This window comes from Arachis duranensis, chromosome 8 (genome assembly GCF_000817695.3).
Source record: "Arachis duranensis cultivar V14167 chromosome 8, aradu.V14167.gnm2.J7QH, whole genome shotgun sequence".
NCBI classification, from domain to species: domain Eukaryota; kingdom Viridiplantae; phylum Streptophyta; class Magnoliopsida; order Fabales; family Fabaceae; genus Arachis; species Arachis duranensis.
The window spans coordinates 17,873,505-17,896,295 of NC_029779.3; the positions used below are offsets into that span (position 1 = coordinate 17,873,505).

At 38.1% G+C, this 22,791-nt stretch overlaps 3 protein-coding genes across 3 annotated transcripts; 1 reads left to right on the forward strand and 2 right to left on the reverse strand.

The window, feature by feature from the left end:
- Positions 1-7,833: 7,833 nt before the first annotated feature.
- LOC107461114 (uncharacterized) lies at positions 7,834-9,066 on the reverse strand. The gene has a single exon (XM_016079579.1). The coding sequence runs from the start codon at positions 9,064-9,066 to the stop codon at positions 7,834-7,836; it is 1,233 nt and encodes a 410-aa protein (XP_015935065.1).
- A 7,955-nt stretch (positions 9,067-17,021) lies between these two features.
- Positions 17,022-19,676, forward strand: LOC107461179 (subtilisin-like protease SBT1.7). Its single transcript, XM_016079649.3, has one exon. It carries the CDS (start codon positions 17,104-17,106, stop codon positions 19,411-19,413), a length of 2,310 nt encoding a protein of 769 aa, XP_015935135.1. The 5' UTR covers positions 17,022-17,103; the 3' UTR covers positions 19,414-19,676.
- Positions 19,677-20,458: 782 nt separating this feature from the next.
- LOC107461180 (protein arginine N-methyltransferase 2) lies at positions 20,459-22,371 on the reverse strand. The gene is made up of 3 exons (XM_016079650.2): positions 22,014-22,371; positions 21,370-21,765; positions 20,459-20,924 (listed from the first exon to the last, which is right to left on the reverse strand). Exons 1-3 carry the CDS (start codon positions 22,285-22,287, stop codon positions 20,611-20,613), a joined length of 984 nt encoding a protein of 327 aa, XP_015935136.1. The 5' UTR covers positions 22,288-22,371; the 3' UTR covers positions 20,459-20,610.
- Between the last annotated feature and the right edge of the window lie 420 nt (positions 22,372-22,791).

Below are 22,791 nucleotides of genomic sequence, written 5' to 3' on the forward strand. Positions count from 1 at the left end.
TGAGTCACAATCTGAAAAGGTTTACCCAGTTATGTGTCTGTGGCATGTATGTATCCGGTGGTAATACTGGAAGACAGAGTGCTTTGGGCCACAATCAAGACTCATAGAATAACTATGTTCAAGAATCATCACACTTAACTAGGAGAATCAATAACACTATCTGAATTCTGAGTTCCTATAGAGGCCAATCATTCTAATCTTCAAAGGATAAAGTGAGATGCCAAAACTGTTCAGAAGCAAAAAGCTACTAGTCCCGCTCATCTAATTAGAGCTAAGTTTCATTGACATTTTGGAGTCTATAGTATGTTCTCTTCTTTTTATCCTAATTGATTTTCAGTTCCTTGGGGACAAGCAACAATTTAAGTTTGGTGTTGTGATGAGCGGATAATTTATACGCTTTTTGGCACTGTTTTTAGTATGTTTTTAGTATATTTTGGTTAGTTTTTAGTATGTTTTTATTAGTTTTTATTTAAAATTCACTTTTCTAGGATTTACTATGAGTTTGTGTATTTTTCTGTGATTTCAGGTAATTTCTGGCTGAAATTGAGGGACCTGAGCAAAAATCTGATTCAGAGGCTGAAAAAGGACTGCAGATGCTGTTGGATTTTGACCTCCCTACACTCGAAGTGAATTTTCTGGAGCTACAGAAGCCCAATTGGCGCGCTCTTAATTGAGTTGGAAAGTAGACATCCTGGGCTTTCCAGAAATGTATAATAGTTTATACTTTGCCCAAGATTTGATGGCCCAAACTGGCGTTGCAAATCAGCTTCAGAATTCCCGGCGTTTAACGCCGGAACTGACACAAAAATTGGAGTTAAACGCCCAAACTGGCACAAAAGCTGGCGTTTAACTCCAGGAAAAGTCTCTACACATGAAAGCTTCAATGCTCATCCCAAGCACGCACCAAGTGGACCCCGAAAGTGGATTTTTACGTCATTTACTCATTTCTGTATACCCTAGGTTACTAGTTCACTATTAATAGGACCTTTTGACATTGTATCTTTACCTCATGACATTACACATTTCTTATTGTATCTTCTACGGCATGAGTCTCTAAACCCCATGGTTGGGGGTGAGGAGCTCTGCTGTTTCTTGATGGATTAATGTAATTACTACTATTTTTTCATTCAATCACGCTTGCTTCCATTCTAAGATATCACTTGTTCCTCAACTTGATGAATGTGATGATCCGTGACACTCATCATCATTCTCACCTATGAATGTGTGCCTGACAACCACCTCCGTTCTACCTTAGACTACGTGAATATCTCTTAGATTCCTTAATCAGAATCTTCGTGGTATAAGCTAGAATTGATGGCAGCATTCAAGAGAATCCGGAAGGTCTAAACCTTGTCTGTGGTATTCTGAGTAGGATTCAAGGATTGAATGACTGTGACGAGTTTCAAACTTCTGAAGGCTGGGCGTTAGTGACAGACGCAAAAGAATCACTGGATTCTATTCCAACCTGATTGAGAACTGACAGATGATTAGCCGTGCTGTGACAGAGCGTGTTGAACATTTTCACTGAGAGGATGGGAGGTAGCCATTGACAACAGTGAAACCCTACATACAGCTTGCCATGGAAGGAGCCTTGCGTGCATGAAGAAGAAGACAGTAGGAAAGTAGAGATTCAAAAGATAGAGCATCTCCAAAACCTCAACCTGTTCTCCATTACTGCAAAACAAGTATTTATTTCATGTTCTTTTACTTTTCACGATTAAACCTGAGAATTATTGATATCCTGACTAAGAGTTACAAGATAACCATAGCTTGCTTCAAGCCGACAATCTCCGTGGGATCGACCCTTACTCACGTAAGGTATTACTTGGACGACCCAGTGCACTTGCTGGTTAGTTATGCGGAATTGCAAGAGTGTAATTGCAATTTCGTGCACCAAGGGCGATCCTTGTAACTGGGTTAGTGAGCAGGTGAAGTAGTGTGTGTCTAGATTTAACGATCTTAAGTTCGTGAGGGTGCTAGGTTCAAATGTATGGGTTAGGGAGCACACATGATCAGGATAGAGCTTTTACCTTGTGAGGAGAGGGATCGTGTGTGTGAGGGGATTGATGGTTGGTCCTACTTCTATCTGTATTCATGTCTGCTAACTGAGTTGAATGTCCGGTTTCTCTTTATAGATTTTGAGTGTGGTGTCTTATTCTGGTTGAATTGCGCTCCTTCTCAATTACATCCTAACTTTTGGGGCTTTGTTCGTGCTTTTGAAATTTTAATGGGTATTTTAGAGCGGCCTCCTTCCCTCAGGGTCTTCTTTTCCTTGTTTCAGTCCAAGGGGGTCAGGCGAAGATTATGGGTGAATCTTAGTAGCCATCCTCGTCGTTCAGTGTTTTCTTTGTATAAATCTTCATATAAGGATTTTAAGAGAATGTTTGTCAAGGTTAGAAGTGTCGAGGATGAATTTCCTTTTTATCTTGATGAATTCTTAGAGGCTAGATTTCCTCTTTCCTGGTCTCCCGAACCAGTCCAGGTGCTTGACGTTGATGATAGGGTTTCTGATGATAACACTGTGTTAGAATTTTTATTAGAGGCGTTGGAGTCGGTTGGGTTGTTGTCTGTTGCTGAGTTGTTGAAGTGGGAGTCAGATAAGGAGGCAATTTTGGATTATTTAGGTAATTGCTCCTGGTATGGTTTGTTGGTGTATTGGTATTGTTAGTATTGATATTTGGCTTTTGTGATTTTGTTTGCAGCTGAAAAAGCCCCCACCATCACTACTGCTGGGTTAAAGTCCTTTTTTAGCCCGAGGAAAAAGAATGAGAAAGAAGGATCGACCACCGATGCGGGTAAAGAAGGTGGTGCTGCTGTTCAGGCCGATGTTAATCCTCGGTCAAAAAGAAAAAGGGTGAAGACTCGCACCGAGGTAGTTGAGAGTAAAGAGGAGAACTCTCCGGTGTTACCAATTGTTGAAGCTGCATATGAATCTCAAAAGAGGCTTCATGCCTATTGGGAGGATGACAACATGAGATCCTTATGGTCAAGGTTCTTTCCCTTTGCCACCCTTGCTGATGAACTGTGTCATTTTTCCGAGGACTCTATGATGATTGAAGAGGTTGGCCGGGCTGGAACTAGACGTTTTCTTCAAGTATCCTCTCTTCTTTGTTTGCTTTTTATCTTTACTTTCCTTACTGAGCCTTCTTCATTGCAGGTTATTGGAGCTCGAATTGTTGCTATTGGGAGGGCTCAGGAGCTTGCTATCGAGTCTGAGGTGAAGGATTTTGTTGACATTGCTGAGCTGTCTTCTGCTGTTCAGAAAAAGGATAAGATGATTACTGAACTTTCGTCGTCTTTAAAGGCGAAAGAGGACGAGCTTATTGAAGAGAAGCATCTTCACTCATTGGTTGCTGAAAATAACAAGGGTTTGAAATCTGAGAATGATCAATTGGCGGCTCGAGTGAAGGAGTTGGAAATCGAGGTTTACGAGGGTTTTACACAAGGTTTTGAGAGGGCTATTTCTCAAGTTTGTGTTTTGTTTCCTGAGGTTGATGCCGATAAGTTGGATGCGACGAAGATCATTGTGAATGGAGAGCTGATTGATGATGAGGTTGATAAGCAAAGCGACAGCTCTAGTATTGGCGATAAAATAGAATGATGGTTTGGCTAGGTTCTCTGAATTTTTTGATGTTATTTTGAAATGCTACAATGGTCTTTGTAATATTTGACTTTGCTGTTTAGTTGTTAAGATGCGTCCGAGTATGAAGCTCGGTTTTGTTTGTTTTGATATGCATACATGTATGTTTGTTTTTGGCTAGACGTCTCTTTGTATAACTAATTTGGTAGTCTTTACTGACCGTTTTTGTTTGTTTGAAAATGTTTGAAAAAATAAAGTATGATGAGTAGCAAGATACAAATATCTTGTTTCGAAAGAAAATTTAGATATGGCGTCCGGCCTCGTTAAAATCCATTGAGTAAAACCCGACTTGGGATAAAAACCTCAAATGGGAAAAAGAGTACCTTCATCCACTTTGTATACATTATGATTGATACTTCTTTAAAAAGGATACATTCCAATTGCCTGATATTGGTTCTCCTAGTAAGGTCTCTAGTTGATATGCTCCCTTGCTGAGCACTTTGTAAATTTGGAATGGCCCCTCCCAGTTTGCTGCTAACTTCCCGTGGGCTTTGGGCTTTCTTGCCTCCTCTGTTTTTCTGAGGATGAGCTCTCTATTTTCGAATGTTCTTGGAATGATCTTTTTGTTATGTCATTTTTGTAAGAACTGTTTCATCGCTAGTTGTTTTATCGTTGCTATTTCTCTTTCTTCATCCACGAGGTCTAGGTCAGTTGTTCTCTCTTTGTTGTTTTTGTTCTGATCGTATAGCTCGGTTCGGAGGGTTGGCACTCCGATTTCTACAGGTATAAGGGCTTCTGCCCCATAAACCAGTTTGAAGGGGGTCTCTCCGGTTGATGATTGAATTATCGTGTTGTAGCCCCATAGGACTTCTGGGACAAGGTCGGCCCATTCGCCTTTAGCATCGTCCAATTTTTCTTCAAGGCCTGAAAAATGACTCGGTTAGATGATTCTACCTGGCCGTTTGTCTCTAGATGCTCGACCGAGCTGAAATGATGTTTTATATTGAAGTTTTGTAAAAATAAGGCGAGGTGTTGATCTGTAAATTGTCGACCATTGTCGGAGATTATTTCTCTAGGTATACCGTAGCGGCAGATGATATTTTTCCAAAGGAAAGATCTCACCTTTTCTGCTGTTATCCGCGCCAAGGGTTGTGCTTCAATCCATTTTGAGAAATAATCTATTGATACCAAAAGGAATTTTACCTGTCCTGGCGCTTTCGGAAAGGGGCCGAGGATATCCAACCCCCATCTATCGAAAGGCCAACTTACCTCTAAAGTGTGTAGCTTCTCTGTTGGTGTTGTGGATATCATGGCGTGCTTTTGGCAATTGTCACATTTTTTTACTTTGGCTATGCAGTCTCTCTTCATTGTTGGCCAATAGTATCCTGCTCGTAATATCTTGGTGGATAATGCTCGGCCTCCAATGTGATTTTCGCACACCCCTTCGTGTGTCTCCGCCATTACTATCTCGGCTTCGCTTTTGTTTAGGCATTTTAAGAGAGGTTGTGAGAGTCCTCTCCTGTATAGGCTTTCTCCGACTACTATGTAGTAGCTTGCTCTTCTTCAAAAGAGTTTTTGGTTTTGCTCGTCTATTGGGATAACTCCCGTTTTGATGTATTCGAGAAACGGTGTCCTCCAATCCTTATCCTGTGTAATGCTCAATATACCATTTAATTCAAAGCTTGGTTTTTCAAGTGTTAATTGCGAAAGTGTTGGTGTGTGTGAATGTGGCCTTGTTGTTGCTAATTTAGATAAAACATCAGCTCTTGTGTTTTGTTCCCGGTTCACATGTATTATTTTAAACTCATGAAATTTCGAAATAAGATCCTTTGTTATGAGCTAGTATCTCTCTAACAAAGGATCTTTTACCTGGAAGTCGCCTTTGATTTGCTAGACAACGAGTAGTGAGTCACAGTATACGGTGAGATGATGTACTTGTAAGTCCTGGGCGAGCTTTAATCCGGCTAGGAGAGCCTCGTACTCTGCCTATTATTGCTTGCTGGAAATGAGAATTGTAATGACTGCTCGGCTAGGACTTGTTTTCCTTCTTTAAGTGTTACGCCTGCTCCGCTTTCGGCGTTGTTCGCTGCGCCGTCTACATAAAGTTCATATTCTTTTTCCTTGTCCTCAGTTATCAGCTCTGAAATAAAGTCGGCTAGTATTTGCAGCTTTGGAGTCTTCCGAGGTTGGTATTGTACGTCGTATTCGGAGAGCTCGACGGACCATTTTGTTAGGCGTCCAGCCAGTTCAGGTTTGGTTAGAAGCTGTCGAAGCGGTTGATTTGTTCTGACTATTATACTGTGGCTTTGAAAGTATTGCCTCAGTCTTCGTGCTGTTGTGACCAGGGCTAGGGCGAGCTGTTCTATTCTTGGGTATCTAGTTTCTGCCGGTTGTAGAATTCTGCTGACGAAGTACACCGGGCTTTGTGTTTTCCCTGTTTCAGAAACTAGCACCGAGCTAATGGCATGGTTAGAAACTGATAAGTATAAATATAGTGGTTTACCGAGCTCCGATTTTTGAAAGATTGGTGGCGACGATAGTATTTGCTTAAGTTCTGTGAAAGATCGTTCGCATTCTTCTGTCCATTTGAACTTTTTATTCTTGGAGATTGTTTGGAAAAAATGGTATGATTGGTTTGCTACTGTCGGTAGAAAACGTGATAGTACGGCAACTCGTCCTGCTAGTTGTTGTACTTCTTTTATTGTTTTTGGACTGTTCATTTTGAGAATAGCTTCACATTTTTCTGGGTTTGCTTCAATTCCTCGTGAGGTCAGCATAAATCCGAGAAATTTCCCTCCTTGAACACCGAATGCACATTTTTCTGGGTTTAGTCTCATGTTATATGCTCGAATTTGTTGGAAGACCTCTTCTAGATCATCATAGTGTGATCCTTGTTCCGAGGTTTTTGCTACCATATCATCTACATAGATCTCCATGCTCCTTCCTATTTGTTGTTGGAAAACCTTGTCCATGAGCCGCTGGTATGTTGCTCCTGCGTTCTCAAGACCAAATGGCATAACTTTGTAGCAAAAATTTTCGTGTTCTGTTATAAAGGTTATTTTGTTTTGATCTTCTGGGTGCATGAGGATCTGGTTGTATCCAAAGTATGCATCCATGAAGCTTAAACTTTTAAATCCAGAAGCGTTATCTACTAATTTTTCAATGCAAGGTAAATGATACGCATCTTTTGGACAAGCTTTATTTAGATTTGTGAAGTCGACGCACATGTGCCATTTACCTGATTGTTTTCTTACCATTACCACATTTGAGAGCCATGTGGTGAAGATAAGCTCTTTTATGAAGCCAGCGTTGAGTAGTTTCTTTGTCTCTTCAAGGGTTGCCTTCATTTTTTCTGCTCTGAGGTTCCTCTTTTTATGGGCAATTGGATTGCTTGTTTTGTTTATGGCGAGTTTGTGGCAGATTATATTCGGATCTATCCCAGGCATGTTTGCTGGTGTCCAGGGAAATAAGTCTAAGTTGTCTTGGAGTATTCTTATTAGCCTTGCTCGCTCCTCTCCTTCTAGAGCTCGACCGATATAGGTAAACTGTTCGGCTTTTGGCGTCAGGGGGATCTTCTCAAGCTCGTCCGTTGGTTCTAGCCTTTCTTGAAAATCCTCCCTTGGATCCATTTCCGCCAGGGACAATACCTCAGATGTGATATGTGTTATTCCCGCCCTTTGGTTAGTCTTAGGTTCGTTGCTGGCTTTCTTTAAGCTGGCGTTGTAGCATTGCCGAACTTGTTGTCAATCTGAATGTACGGTTGCTACCTTATTGTTTTGTACCTGAAACTTAACACACAAGTATAATGTTGATACTATCGCTCTGAAGTTATTCAGGGCGGGCCTTCCAAGAATAATGTTATAAGGACTAGGGCAGTCAACTATGAGGTATTGGACGTCAATAGTTTTTGATAATGGGGGGGTCACCTATAGTTGTTTTCAGCCATATGTGCCCTTTTATCGGGATCCTTTCTCTGGAGAACCCAACCAATTCTCTGGATGAGGGCTGCATGGCTTTTTCAGATAGTTGCATTTTTACGAAAGATGAATAAAATAATACACCAGCGCTACTACTAGTTCCAGAAAGACTTTTCTTACCAATAACTCTCCTATCTGGATGGAGATCACGACTGGGTCATCAAGGTTTGGGCCTGTTAGGTCATCCTGGCAGAAGGTTATCTCTGGCTCTGTCATCTTGTGCTTTGTTGTAGGATTTGTTCCTTCAATTGCCAGCATTGCTTGGTAGCTCCTCTTTTAGGCCGAGCTTGTGTCGCCTCCTCCTGCATATCCTCCTGATATGCAGTTTATGATTCCCCTGGGAGGATCTGTTGTTGTCCATTTTCCTTTTCCTCTCTTTGTTGACCGCTCCTCTGACTCTTTCTTGGTTTCTCTACTTTTTCGACCTTCAACATACTTGTCTAAGAGGCCCTGCTGAGCTAACCTTTCTAATAGGTCCTTGGCTATCACACATTCATCCGTTGTATGTCCATACTTCTGATGGAAGGCACGATGCTTGCTTCTGTCTACGAACAGTTGATCTTGATAGCTTCCTGCTCTGGTGGGAGGTTTGACTATTTTGGCGTTGAGGATCTCCTTGATTATGTTCTCCCTTTTTTTGTTGAATCTGGTGTAGGTATCAAACTTTGGAGTGAGCCTGAAGGGTTTCTTCTGATCTTTCCTGCTCGGTGGTCTGAATGTCTTTTTGTCCTCCTTTCTGGTCGGCTGTTTGTCCGTCTTTTGTGCCTCTTGCAATTCCTCGATCTCCATTTGGCCTGCAGCTCTTTCTCGGAATTCTTCCAATGTTTTGGGTTTGGTAATTGCTATTGTTTCTCTAAACTTCCCAGGCCTGAGTCCGACCTTGAGTGCATGTAGGTGGATGTTAGGGTCCAAGTCCGGAATCTCCATGGTAGCATCAGCGAACCGGGTTAAGTAATCCTTCAGGCTCTCATATTGTCCCTGTTTGATTGTCCCGAGGTAATCTGAGCCGTGGACATAGATCCTCGAGGTGGTGAAGTAGTCAATAAAAGACCTCGCCAAATCCTCAAAACATGAAATTGATCCTGCAGGTAATTTCGAAAACCACAATAAAGCAGCACCATCAAGGTAAGTAGGAAAAGAACGACATAGTATAGGTTCATTATTAGGGCCGTTAAATAACATCTTAGATTGGAACTTTTTAACGTGAGATCGGGGGTCACCAATCCCCTTGTAAGGTTCCAGGGAGTTAGGCAGAACGAAATTCTTAGGCATCTTGAAGTTTGTGATTTCTTCAGAGAAGGAGTTGTCTAGCGTCAACTTTTCCTTTGGTGGGGTGATGCTTAAGGGGTCTGAGTTTCCCAGGGCTGCGTTCTTGGAGCTACTCTCCTCATGTTTGCCTGTGTTATTCTGTGTGGAGAGCTCGGCTAACCTACGGACTTCCGCCTGGAGTTCGGCCATCTGGGCTAGCAGCTCGGCTTGGTTGAAGGATTGAGCTCCATTTTCAGCCATGTCTGGGAGGTCAGAATCCTTGCACACAAGAAAAGAAACGGAGAATATCTAAGAGTAAAAGTGGGGTTAGATCAACTCAGGGCCCCACGGTGGGCGCCAAATGTTCCGTGCGTATAGGGCCGAGGTATAGTGACTCCTACTGCCTGCTGCTGTGCTCAAGTGGGAGAGGTATACGTCGACTGAACTGGAAAAAGGACTCTGGTGCTCAAGTAAGAACGTGAGTTATAAGAAAATGAGATGAATAAATCAGAGTGAGTTCTGTGACCTGTCTTACTCCGAGGTTACCTATCTGTTTATATAGGCATTTGAGGTTGCTTAGTTGGAGTTAGTTTCGGAATTTCCCTTGTTTATCGAGGATATCTTGATGACGTTAATCCTAGTCAATTGAGATTCTGAGTTCTGTTTTAGTCCTCGGATTTGGTGGTGTTTGTTATTTATTTGATTTTGTTGAGATTTGCATTTGTTTGACCGAGTTTTGTGTTGATGAGATAAGGTTTGACGACCGAAATCGTAGGCTACGTATCAAGAGCCATTAACAAATTCAGAAATAGAAACTCTAGATCTACAATTGGAGCTTTTGAATCTAGTACCAACCTCCCTGGATATAAAAACAAGCTATCTAGATGACAAAAGTCATGAGTGGCGTGGAATAGGCCCCGCTGAGGAAGCCGACGACATCCATGCCGACAAAACCCCTTTGAGTAGTAGTGGCACGCGATGCATGACCAATCACAACATCAAGGACAACGCTGTTACAAAGGAAAAAGTAAACTCTGAACCAGATCCTGAACCAGCAAAGGTGGAGGAGGGGGTGAATCGACCACACCACCAAAGCCACCTTATTGGTTTACGGACATGGCGGTTTCCGTAGGAACGAATCTATGCTATATGTTACGGTAAATTTTAGAAGGTTAGATTTAAGAGTGTTTGTATAGTTTTCTGGAGTGTTTGAGATTGCTCTAAATGGTTTCGAAATATTCTAGAATATCTTAAAAAGTCCTGGAATACCTTAGAAGATTCTAGAAGACTCTGAAAAGTTGTAGAGTATTCTAGAAGAGTGTAGATTTATATAAGAGTATGAAGAATAGTATGGAATAATCTAGAAGTATTTAGAAAAATTATGGTAGAATAGATGTTTGCAATGAATGTTCTAGATGATCAATTTGGACCGTTTATTATATTTAATCCTAACAATCCATTGAGGAGATGGATGGTTATAAATAGAGAGTGAGAGTTAGAGTTTGGGTGTATGAGTCATATGTGAATGATTTGTAATAAACACGTGAGCAATACAATGTTCTTTCTACTAAAAACTTTCTTTCTTTTGTGTTCTCTTGTGTTCTTAATTTTCTTGCTAAATATTGATGGTTAGGCTGATTAGGTCTTAATTCAAGAGGTTGAGGAAGTTCGAGTGCCGGTATCGTAGCATTGGAGTATGTCCAATGCCGTGACATATAGCTTGTGGGAACAAGCGTCTTCACTAACATTTTGAAAAAATGTACGAAAGTATATGTACAAATATATATGTTCCATTGAAAAATTATATTCACATTAAAAAGAATACTTATTAAATTTTGTTTTAAAATATTTATTATATATTTTTTAACTTTTTGAATTAAATTTTGATATACTATTAATGTAAAATAGTTTTACACGTGTATCCAATTACGTAACACTATGTCATAAAATATAATTATCTTTTACATTGATTGCATTCGCATAAATAATCATCTAAAAAATAGACGTAATTAGACAATTGTGTAAAATATTTTACATTATCAATAACTATAAATATAAGATAAAAATATATATTAAACTAATTTAATAAAAAACAAAATATTATTAGAGCATTATTTAATTAACGAATTTATTTAGTTAAAATTTATATCCTTAAATTTTTTTTACTCAACTTTAATATTTACTAATAATTTAAAAAATTTTATACTAGACATGTATTTTGATAATTAGTTCTCAAAAATAAATTAAATTAAAAATCATTTAAAAATTAATTAAAATATAACACATTTTACACTTTTATCTATCTAAATAACTAACTTTATTATTATTATTATTATTATTATTATTATTATTATTATTATGCTTGAAATAAATGTTTAATCTTTTTTTATTAAATATAACTGAATAATTATTAAGTAATCTAAAAAATATATAACGAGAATATGAGAGATTTAGTGCATAATTATTTTTCTAAAATACCATTTATTGTATATGATACGTACTTAAAATCTCGGCAACTAAATTCGAAAAGCTCGAACACGTAAGACACAAGTCAATCACGATAAGTAAAATGGTTTAATTTCAGAACTCACATAACGATATATATGCTTGGCCTGACCAAATCTCAAAATTAAATGTCACGACAAACGCTTACTCTATATAAGAAACAAAAAGCAATGCACCAGAACACACTCATATTCTTTATTCGCTTTTGTTTGTCGATTTTTTCTTTATAGTTAAAGATTCACTTTTGACTTGAGCGTCGAAATATTTTTTGCAGGTATTTTCCTGCAGTGTTTGAATTAGGCCGAGGTATAGCTCTTCTAACAGAAGCAGCCCTTTGAGTATAGAAGTAGCTATAGTTCGGCACGACCATCACAAATGAAGCATTTGGCGCCCACTATGGAGACAAGTTATATTAACCCCACCATATTAAATCTCTTTTATTGAACATTATTCGCAGAGACATTAATAATGGTTAACAACAGGATCCCGCAACTGATTCAGTCCAAGCTGCTGGCTCAAAATGCAGAACTCCAAGCAGAGGTTCAGAAGGTAATCGACCTATTAGTCCAGCACCAGAGCAGAAAGAAACACAACAAAGACCCCAAAAATACAAACTTAAATGACAAACATGTGTTGAAAGTTTGTGCAAAAGAAACAATCACTCCGAAGGAGAAAAAGACGATATCCAATCCCTTTTCATAGGGCATCATGAAATTTCATATGCCAAAGAATTTTACGTTGCCTACCACCTTCAAACCATACGAGGGGTTTGGAGACCCACACACACATCCACATCACTAAATTTTAGGCAATGATTTTTTTTAATGGTGTTTTTGACCCTATACTTTGTCATTCTTTTCTAATTTTTTTTTAGACGATGTTATTTTATTTTGTTATCTAAGTTGTTTGCAGGGTCCATTTCAAATTTTAAAGACTTGGCAGAGGTTTTTACTAACCACTTTGCCGCTTCTAAAATATACGTGCATGTATCAGATTATCTTAGTACCATCAAATAAGGACAACATAAAAATTTCAAAGATTATATGACACGTTTTGCCAAAGTAATCATGAAAATTTTAGACCTCAGTCCGAATGTACACTTACATGCAATCAAAAACGGTCTTTGTCTCGATAAATTTCAAGAGATTATAACAGTAACAAAGTTAAAGACTTAGTCGAATTTCAAGAAAAAGCTGTTGAACAAATAGAGATTGAAGAGCTCTGCAAAACTCAGAGGATAGACAAAGAACAACTTCGACGCGACGAGGAGAAAACTCCCAAGTCACAAAACAACAAGAATAAAAGAGGTCAATGGTTTAGATGAATTTATAGTGCCATAGTGGGATCTTATCCGAAACTTATCTCATCCATCCTGAATAGGGATATCATAATAATGCTACCTCTATCCTGTCTAGTTAAAAATAATACAGTACTTTTCGAAAAGAAAACAAAAAAGTACAGGACAAACTGCTCAATGGTCAAGCATAACCGCTGAATTGCTTCCCATATCAAAATTATGCTTGTTCCATTAGACGTATGTTTCCCTTCAAAATCCATTTTCTTTTCTTTTACGTTTTTAATCATATCCCATATTAGTGGTATCTTTCAAAGTCGTATAGTGTGTGCGCCATGCGCGTACAAAACATATGAAAAAAAGTGCATATATAGTCATTTACTAATCATAATTCATATATACAAATATGCAATCTACTTTTATAAAACCCTTTTTAAAGTATAGAAATGGTAAAATTAAATTTTGAAGATTTAGTTACTGTTACTTCAATATAGTTGTGGGCTTGTTGAAGATGGAGATGAAGGATGGACTAAGGGTGAATTAATAATTTCATACACAAGTTAAGTTGATGGAATTAACAAATGCGTAATTTTCAATTAGTCGGGTTTTTTCTGTTGATAGTTGGTGGCTGATTTAGTAGTGTATCCAGTGGTACATAAACCGTGCTGGCAAAAGCTAAATACTGATCCATATATATAAGCGATTTTTGTGGTTTGTAATTGCAAACATGGAACGTGGTTGGAACTTAAGAGTCATTTTCTTTGATGTATATGCGCCAATGCTTAGAGGCCATACAAAGTCAGATTTTGTGCAATAGCCCAAAACAATTGATAGGATTAATTCTTCTTGTCATTATTGTTACTAGTTCACTAGTGCAAATGTGAAACGATTAATCGATGCTAATTAATTAAAGGTAATTATTCTAATGAAAATGTCAAAAATATCTTTTTATAATGATCTTTATTCAAAAAATGTGATTTATTTGTTTAGTCCTATTTTAAATAAAATTAAGGCTTTTATAACATATAAAAATTAAGTTTTACAATTTATTTTCAATAGTCAAAATGAAATATTTTTATACAATGACAATTATAAAATCTTTGTTGAAATAACCATCTTAATTAAATAGTATATTTTAGATATTAGAAAGATTTTGGCATTGGTAAAAAAGATTTTGAAAGATGCAAAAAATAAAATAATCCTTGAAAATTTTTAAAATTTAACAAAAATCCAAATGTAAAAAGCATGATGTCACAGTGAACGAAAAACGCTGATCTATCAATCGAAAAAGCTTCAGTGATGGTGGCAGACGATAACATTTTCCTCCTTTCTTCCAATCCAAAATTCTTTTATAACCGTTCATTCATCAACCATGAGAGCTCCAATGGCTTTCCTCCTTTTCTTCCAATTCAAAATTCTTTTCGCACATTTGCAAGGCAGTCTTGCTCCATATAATCTATGATTGCTTGCTCCTCCAAGAGAAGGTCTTCCATGAGATCAATGAACCCTTGTTGTTGTGGTTGGTGGAAGTAGCAGCAGCACTATTGTTGTTGTTGTTTTTGTTCTTGTAGATGTAGTTTTTGCAGGTTTTGTGGTTGAAGAAGATGAACCAATGATGTTTGGTGAGATTTGAAGGTGCAATTCAATAAAAGAATTGTTGAAAAAAGGCATACCATCTCTTACATATAGAATGAGCTCGAAAAGAAGTAAGAGGAGGACGAGGATGCCATCGATGAGCCTATGAAGGAAGCTTGCTCCATATTCTGCTGTTCATCCATGATGTGGTATTGAAGGTGCAACAACGGAAGTGGTGCCACTGATGATAACTAAGGTGTAAGAAAGGATGGGGATGGTGATGGTGATGATGAAAATTTTCCATGATTATTCGATAAGAAATGTAATAAGGAAGAAAGAGGACGTGATTTAGAAAAATTAGAATTTAAGGTTCTCTCAGTACTTTTGGTTGTCAAGTCAGCAATTTTCGTTCATTATCACGTCATATTTTTCATGTTTTAGTGTTTTTATCAAATTTTAAAATCTTTTGGGAGTTATTTTATCTTTCGCGTCTTTTAGGATCTTTTTGTCGGTGTCAAAATCTTTCGGTTACTATTTTGATAGTTTATATATGACTATAGCAAAGTATTTTTTTAAACTCAAACATTTAGGCAATGTTTCTTTCTAGAAGCTGAAATTGTGACTAGAGAATTGAAACTCAGTATTGAATTTGGTAGCCAAAAACTAGAACTAAAATTTTAATCTTGGAATACAAAATTTCAATCCCTTCCAGAAAGTGGAGACAGAAGGGACTGAAGGCTAAAATTTAAATAATATTCTTTTTTGGAAAAAAAAATCTATGACCTTTGACAAGTACTTCGAAAGACAACGGGACCTTCAACTAAAAAATACTTTTTTCGGCCCCTGACATTTACTTTTATGAGATTGATTAGTCATCTATCAATATTTTTTTTTTATCACTGACACAGGCTAATCAATCTCATAAAAATAAAGATAAAAGGCTGGAAATGATTTTTTGTTCAGAGACCTCGTAGTCCCTTTGAAAAAGTTATCAAAGACCGAATTGGGTATTCACTTTTTTTTTTTAAAGATACTCTTGTTTAACTTTTTGCAAATTCCAAATCTGTTCATTAATTTTCATATTTATATTAAACTAAACATGATACTTAGACATGACTCAATCTAATACATTTTACACCAAAAATAATACAGAAATTTAATTTAGTCTCTCTCTCAATTTCTATCTCCAAATCTCAATCTCCCTTCTAAACAGAGTCTTAACAAATTGTATCACTTGTTGCCTAAAAGGAAAAAAAGGTGATTGGTGGGTCATTCTTGTTGTAATTTGATTTTGGGTGGCATGGAACATCCACTTGGTCACGAGTGAATCTGACCTGATAAACCTATTAACTATTGGCCACTGTGAACGCAGCAATTAGCTAAGATTTGGATTTCAATAGGTAAGGAAGGTCGAAAGTTCACATTATGTTGCATTTTCATCACTCACTGATTGTCTTTTGTCATGGTGCTTCTTCCTTACCTACAACAAATTGAATACAGCAAATTCAACATGTCGTAATTCTTCAATTTTTGTTGTTTTGGTCCCTGAATTTGTCATTTTCTTGAGTTAAGCACGATCGTAATAACCTAATACATCTTTTGTTCAGACCTCGGTAGTGGCTGTAACACTAGAATTTTGTGGACCATAAGATAAGTAGCAATATCTCAGTGGCCTTATTTGTCGAATTCATACTTAATTAGCATTATCTTAATCTCACGATTGCTCTTATTTCATTGTCTCTACTCTTTACAATATAATTTGGCTATCTAGAATAATTTATTCTTAACAAGTGTTTGCACTTTAAAATACTTGTTATATATTTATATTCAATAAATGTACACATAAGAATATTTTTTATTGCTTAATAAATAACTTGAAGTATTTGTTAGCAACTCTTTTTAGGAAGAATTTGTAAATAACAAGTGATTCTGATGACTTTGTTTATAAAACAAAATATATAGCCAGCCCCAGCGAATAGCTACTATTTAATTTCTCTTTGATTGGATAATACCAATTAAATAACTTTGTTGGGGTTTGCTAATCACATAGAATCTGGTAATATAAGATATTTGTATCGACATAATTATTTCATGTCACTAACCCACTAAGATGATGTTAATCATAGTAGCTAGAATTTTGATTTAACTCTTAAAATCTTTCGATATTACGATTTTAAATGAGTCTATTGATTTTACAAAATTTGTATTAAGTCTGGCGATTTTAAAATTTAAATTTTGTTAAGATTTTATGTTTTATGTTCTTAATTTACTTTTTCGATTTCAAGTAAAATCTCGATTTTCTCTACCTTAAACCTGAATAATTGTGATTCGGTCATTCCAAAAAAGCTATCTATTTTATGTGATCCTTCACATACTTTCCTTCTCATAATTTTTAAAATCAAAGTGAAAGTGATATCTACACCTTTTACGGAAGAGATATAAAATTTGTTATAGTGGTACACGAGTTTAGTGTTTCCCACTTTATTGTATACAAATGCACAAGAAACATTTTCAAGCAACTTGAAGCATGATATAACACATGAGAAAGAGTATTTTAATTCTCCCATACATACATATGTATTAAAGTGGTATATCAGCAAAATAAACCATATCTACTCAGACATACAGTAGTATCCCATTTGCCATTACCACTAGGGCCTAGGCCAACTCCTCCTTTTATAAAGTTATAGAAGGGAAAACTGAAGTAATTATTGGAATAGGACCCAAAAGAATAAAAAAATAAGTAATAATTGGAATGTGTGTTTGCAGTAAAAGAATCTTCTTTATCTATGCTGACTATGCGCACTCAATAATTCAAATCTAATTATAAATAGCAGCTACATACTATTACTATCCCTGCATCTAAGAAGCCATAGACTAAATTGGCTTAGACACAGAGAGTTAGAGTGAGAGAGTTCTGTGACATGATGAATTCAATGATTTTCAAGTGTGTTCTGCTTATGGTTCTGTCCTGCAGATACACCATAGCAGAAACCAAAACAGAGTACCCCAAAAAGAACACATATATAATTCACATGGACAAGTTCAACATGCCATCAAGTTTCAATGACCATCTTCAGTGGTATGATTCATCTCTCAAAGCAGTTTCGGAATCTGCAGAGATGCTCTACACCTACAAACATGTAGCTCACGGATTCTCCACAAAGCTAACTGCTCAAGAAGCAGAATTACTCGCCAACCAACCGGGAATCCTCTCTGTTATCCCTGAAGTTCGATACGAGCTTCACACAACTCGAACACCAGAGTTCTTGGGGTTGGCAGAAAAAACATCAACTCATGCAATTTCCTCTGACAAACAAAGCGAAGTGATTGTTGGAGTGCTTGACACCGGAGTATGGCCTGAACTTAAAAGCTTCGACGACACGGGGCTTGGACCGGTACCAAGCAGTTGGAAAGGCACTTGTGAGACAGGTAACAACTTCAACTCGTCAAATTGTAACAAGAAACTCGTTGGTGCAAGATTCTTTGCCAAAGGATATGAAGCAGCCTTTGGACCCATCGATTTGAAGACAGAATCAAAATCGCCTAGGGATGATGATGGCCATGGAAGTCACACTTCAACTACAGCAGCAGGATCTGTTGTTTCAGGAGCTAGCCTCTTTGGTTATGCTTCAGGGACAGCAAGAGGAATGGCCCCACAAGCACGTGTGGCCGTTTACAAAGTGTGCTGGATTGGAGGGTGCTTCACTTCAGATATCGCTGCTGCAATCGACAGGGCCATTGAAGATGGTGTGAATGTGCTTTCCATGTCTATTGGGGGGTCTGTAACTGATTACTCCAGGGACATTATTGCAATTGGAACATTTGCAGCCACAGCACATGGAATTCTAGTATCCAATTCTGCAGGAAACAGTGGGCCTAGTGAAGCATCCGTGTCTAACGTGGCTCCATGGATAACCACCGTTGGTGCTGGAACTATAGACCGTGATTTCCCTGCTTATATCACGCTTGGAAATGGAAAGAAATATGCGGGGGTGTCTCTCTACAACGGAAAACTACCATCTAATTCTGCAGTGCCACTTGTCTATGCCGGCAATGTAAGTAGTTTATCCAGTGGACGTCTATGCACCAAGGATAGTTTGATTAGCAGTAAAGTTTCGGGCAAAATCGTGGTGTGCGAGCGCGGAGGAAATCCAAGAGTGGAAAAGAGTTTGGTTGTGAAGAAGGCTGGAGGAATTGGGATGATTCTAGCAAACACTGCAGAATATGGGGAAGAGCTAGTTGCAGATTCTTTCCTCATCCCTGCAGCAGCATTAGGCCAGAAAGAGAGCAATGAAGTCAAGAAGTATGCAGCCTCAACTCCAAATCCAACTGTCAAAATCGAATTCGGAGGCACGCATTTAGGGGTTCAGCCATCCCCAGTGGTGGCAGCATTCAGCTCCAGAGGACCAAATTTGCTCACTCCAAAAATACTTAAACCAGATTTGATAGCGCCTGGAGTGAACATCCTAGCTGGGTGGACCGGAGCAGTTGGACCAACCGGTTTGTCTGTTGACAAAAGGCATGTGAGCTTCAACATCGTCTCTGGCACTTCCATGTCCTGCCCCCATGTTAGTGGCCTAGCTGCCCTTCTTAAGGGAGCTCACCCTGAATGGAGCCCTGCAGCCATAAGGTCTGCCCTTATGACCACATCCTACACATCCTACAAAAATGGACAATCCATAAAAGATGTTGCAACCGGACTGCCGGCTACGCCGTTCGATTACGGTGCCGGGCATGTGGATCCAGTGGCTGCTCTTGATCCTGGTCTTGTCTATGATGCTACCGTGGATGATTACCTGAGCTTCTTCTGTGCCTTGAACTACACTTCATCTCAAATAAAGCTTGCCACAAGAAGAGTATATACCTGCAGCAAAAGAAAGACCTATAGAGTTGAAGATCTCAATTACCCATCTTTTGCTGTTCCTTTTGACACAAGTTCAGGCATAGGTGGTGGTTCTAACGCACCAACCACTGTCCAATACAAGAGGACCTTAACCAACATGGGCACCCCCCCAGCAATATATAAGGTTTCGGTGTCATCAAAGTCTCCATCCGTGAAGATTGTGGTTGAACCAGAAATACTTAGTTTCAAGGAAGTGAACGAGAAGAAGGGCTACACTGTCACATTCACAGCATCTTCAATGCCGTCCGGCACCAACAGCTTCGCTTTTCTGCAATGGTCTGATGGGAAACATAATGTTACCAGTCCCATTGCTTTCAGCTGGACCTGACAGTGAGTGAGATTTGAAGGCCCTAACTCTGAATTACATATGCAGCAATACATACATGGTTGAGTACAAGGGTTCATGTGATGCTGTGTATTTGGTCCAGCAAAGTAGGCCTAACAGAACAGCTCATGACTCATGATGATGTAATGTATCTCTTATGTTGTTCCTATTTGAAGCTAGTCAAACAATAATTGTACAGAAATAACTGTGCAATGGCACTTTTATAATGTAGCTTATATAATTGTACTTCTGAACTTATTTGGATTTTTCCTTGGCTCGGTAAAAAGAAAAAAGAATACGAATCAATCACTGAGCAGAAACTATACAAGCGCCAAGATACTATAGTCTTATGCACATTCCTTGGATCATACGTCCACTCCTCAAAAACACTACGAAACAAATTCTAGTTTAGACATTGACAGAATCAAGGCCATGCAAAAATAGTCTATTTCGGTATCATATGATCAACACTAAAGTCAAAAAAATAATCACTTCAAACGAGAGCATAATGATGATGGGACTAATAACTACTACGTTTGAAAGAAATTACAGCCATTCCAAGAATCAAAATCACCTATCTTAATCAGAAAATAGGGGCCCGTCTTTTGATCAGAATCCCAAGTGTGAAACCTCAGTCACACGTCATTGATTATATTTGACTTCTTTTCTCTTATGCATCCATTGTTGATTGGGAACATGTCCAGTAACATTTGAGAGGACGATAACTCTTCATACTTTTTCATTTCTTCTCAAGCTTGTGTATTTTACTATCATTATGATTTCAGTTCTCACATTTATCCCCATCTATTTGTGTTTTAATCCTTAACAATTTTACCTATAACAGTACTACCCTTAATTCTTTACCTTTTTTGAGTGAATAATCAATATTTACGGTTTTAATTCCTAGAGGACTAGAGTTGTAAAAAACAAAAATGGCTATATAGGACTTGGGAGCTAAGATCTAAATAAGTTGAAACTAAGAAAATCAATGGCTCAATTGAACTGCAACTTCATACGCAAAATCTTAACAAAAGGAATTGTAATGAAATTTCCAAATAAAGCTCAAGATTTCATTATGAAACTAATGGTAACATTACAAAACTGTTTGGTAAATTACACAAGCAACAGCATATGAATTATGATGTGTTGGAATAATTTTGAATATGCAACTAAAATAAAGGCTCACTCCTAGCATGAACATCACTCAGGATCCTCTAAAGACTGACAGACAGGGAGGTAGTATGTATCAAGCTGCCAATATCTGTGTTTTACACCTTCCCAAACTTCTTCTCCCAAACAATCCTTAACGGGCAAAGGAATCAATTGCGTGGAATAACCCAAATTCTCGAGCTCAAGGGAAACCAAATGGCAATACACAACATGAAAAAATGCATTACCACCACAAAGGCCATTGAAGAATGAATAGATCCCACCTGGCTTCAACAGTGCAGGAAGATGTTGGTGGAACTCTCTCAGGTCTTCATAGTACTCCCCATAGGTATCGAAGAAAATTCCTACACCACGAAGCGGCAAATGAACCATAAGTAATATTTAAGAAAGCTCAATTCACTAGGAATCAGAAAAGAATGAATAAATAGATAAAACAAAACACGTTTCCTATATTTTTAACAGAATCAGCAGTTAAAAAGGTGGGAAATGGCCAGGTTCACTATATAATTTACTCTAATTTGGAAGGCTTGATCATCAATACTTACTTCAATACAGCCTTAGAATATATCGGAGACCAATTAGTTTTCACAGAATTCCAAACATCATTATTTATCATAAAGTAGTAGCAACAATAAGCAAATGAGTAAAGAGTTAGGAGTTATCACTTATCAGTATTTTACTTTTAGACATCAAATTGAAAGACAATCCTTCTGAGTAGTGAGTACTGATGCTTAAGCTCATGAGATTGAGATTGAGATTGGGATTGACTGATTGAGAATTAGCAATTACCATCATATGTTTCAAGCTGAGACAGAGCATCTTGCCAGCGACCAAAAACAATCTTCACATTTTCCTTCTTCCCCCATCCTGTACCAAGCATGCGTTCATAAACCTCCGGATGAGCCTCAACAATGGTGTGAGTGGCAGGTGCATACTGCTGAATGGCCGTATCGACAAGACCCATTCCGAATCCAATATTGAGTATGTGACCACCACCCGAACAAACAGCTTTAGCATGAGCCTCCATCAAAGGCTTCTCCCATGCCATCATCACAGCCTTGCTATCAGTGTCCATAAGTTTGTCTTCGCTGAAACTGACCCTATCTTCCAAGTAATCATGACCGGAATCGGCATTTTTATTTTCTTTTCTTGCAATTGTACCCAGGACCAGTTCAGCCTGAATCCCTAGAAAAGTGAATATATAGAAATCAGATCCCAATGGTATTAAATTTTGGATTCAGACTCAAATTCAAGCAAAACGATGGAATCAAATTACTCTGTGTATTACAGTATCCATTGTATTTATATACATGAAGAACTAACTTGTAACTAACTTGCCGGCTAAGGTAAACTACTAACTAACTCGAATAACAGACTAACTAATAAATTATAAATTCTGTAAAGTCATAACAGAAAGAAAGGAGGGTGCGCACCGGCATTGAGGAGGAGCTCGTAGGCCTCTTGATGGCCTGCTTCCATGGCGAAGTCACCGGCGGAGAGGTTGGAAGGAGAGAGGGCGTTCCATGGGGCGCCAGCAGAGAGAAGGATGGAGAGGATGTTTGCGTGCCCTTGCTTTGCAGCGTGCATAAGAGGAGTGAGGCCCTCCGCGTCGAAGTGGCTAACGTCGGCGCCGGAATCTATCAGGGACTTCAGCTTTTCGGCGTCGCCGTTCCTGGCGGCGTCGCATAGTTGCTCCCCTTCGTTCATGGTTGCTCTCTGCTTAAACCCTACTCTCTACTTGGCCTCCAAAATCTATCATTTCCTTCTTTATTTTCCTTTTCTTTATTTAAATTGAAGTTACAGTTAATGAACCACTAATTTTAAAACTTCTATAAATAAAGATTGATGTAATTCTAAATAAAAATAGAACACGGCTGCATCTAAGAATAAAGAATTTGGTTGTTCTAAATTTTAGATTTTTTACTTTAGAAGATAAAGCGAAATCTCTTACCATTAAATGTTTTTTTCTCATGTACCGGTTATCTACCAAACTCGACACAAAACTCGATTGACTTCTTATATCGGTCTTTCGGTACATATCTCCAGGAGGAATTATACAAGTTATAGTACTATTATCTCAACAAAGAGTGTCGTCTCACTTTTTTCATGGAAGTATAAATCGTGCCAAACAACAGAGAGTGCTATATAACATCAACGGAGAGTGTCGTCTCACCTTTCATCTGAGAGAATGATCATATTCTAGGACATAGT

Excerpts from the sequence above, each read along its gene's own strand:
- LOC107461114 (XM_016079579.1), bottom strand. The coding sequence starts at position 9,066 with ATGGCTGAAAATGGAGCTCAATCCTTCAACCAAGCCGAGCTGCTAGCC.
- LOC107461179 (XM_016079649.3), top strand. The coding sequence starts at position 17,104 with ATGATGAATTCAATGATTTTCAAGTGTGTTCTGCTTATGGTTCTGTCC.
- LOC107461180 (XM_016079650.2), bottom strand. The coding sequence starts at position 22,287 with ATGAACGAAGGGGAGCAACTATGCGACGCCGCCAGGAACGGCGACGCC. Across the intron at positions 21,766-22,013 it reads CGAGCTCCTCCTCAATGCCG|GGATTCAGGCTGAACTGGTC; the intron begins GTGCGCACCCTC and ends TCACTTTTCTAG. Across the intron at positions 20,925-21,369 it reads TCAGCTTGAAACATATGATG|GAATTTTCTTCGATACCTAT; the intron begins GTAATTGCTAAT and ends TTCGTGGTGTAG.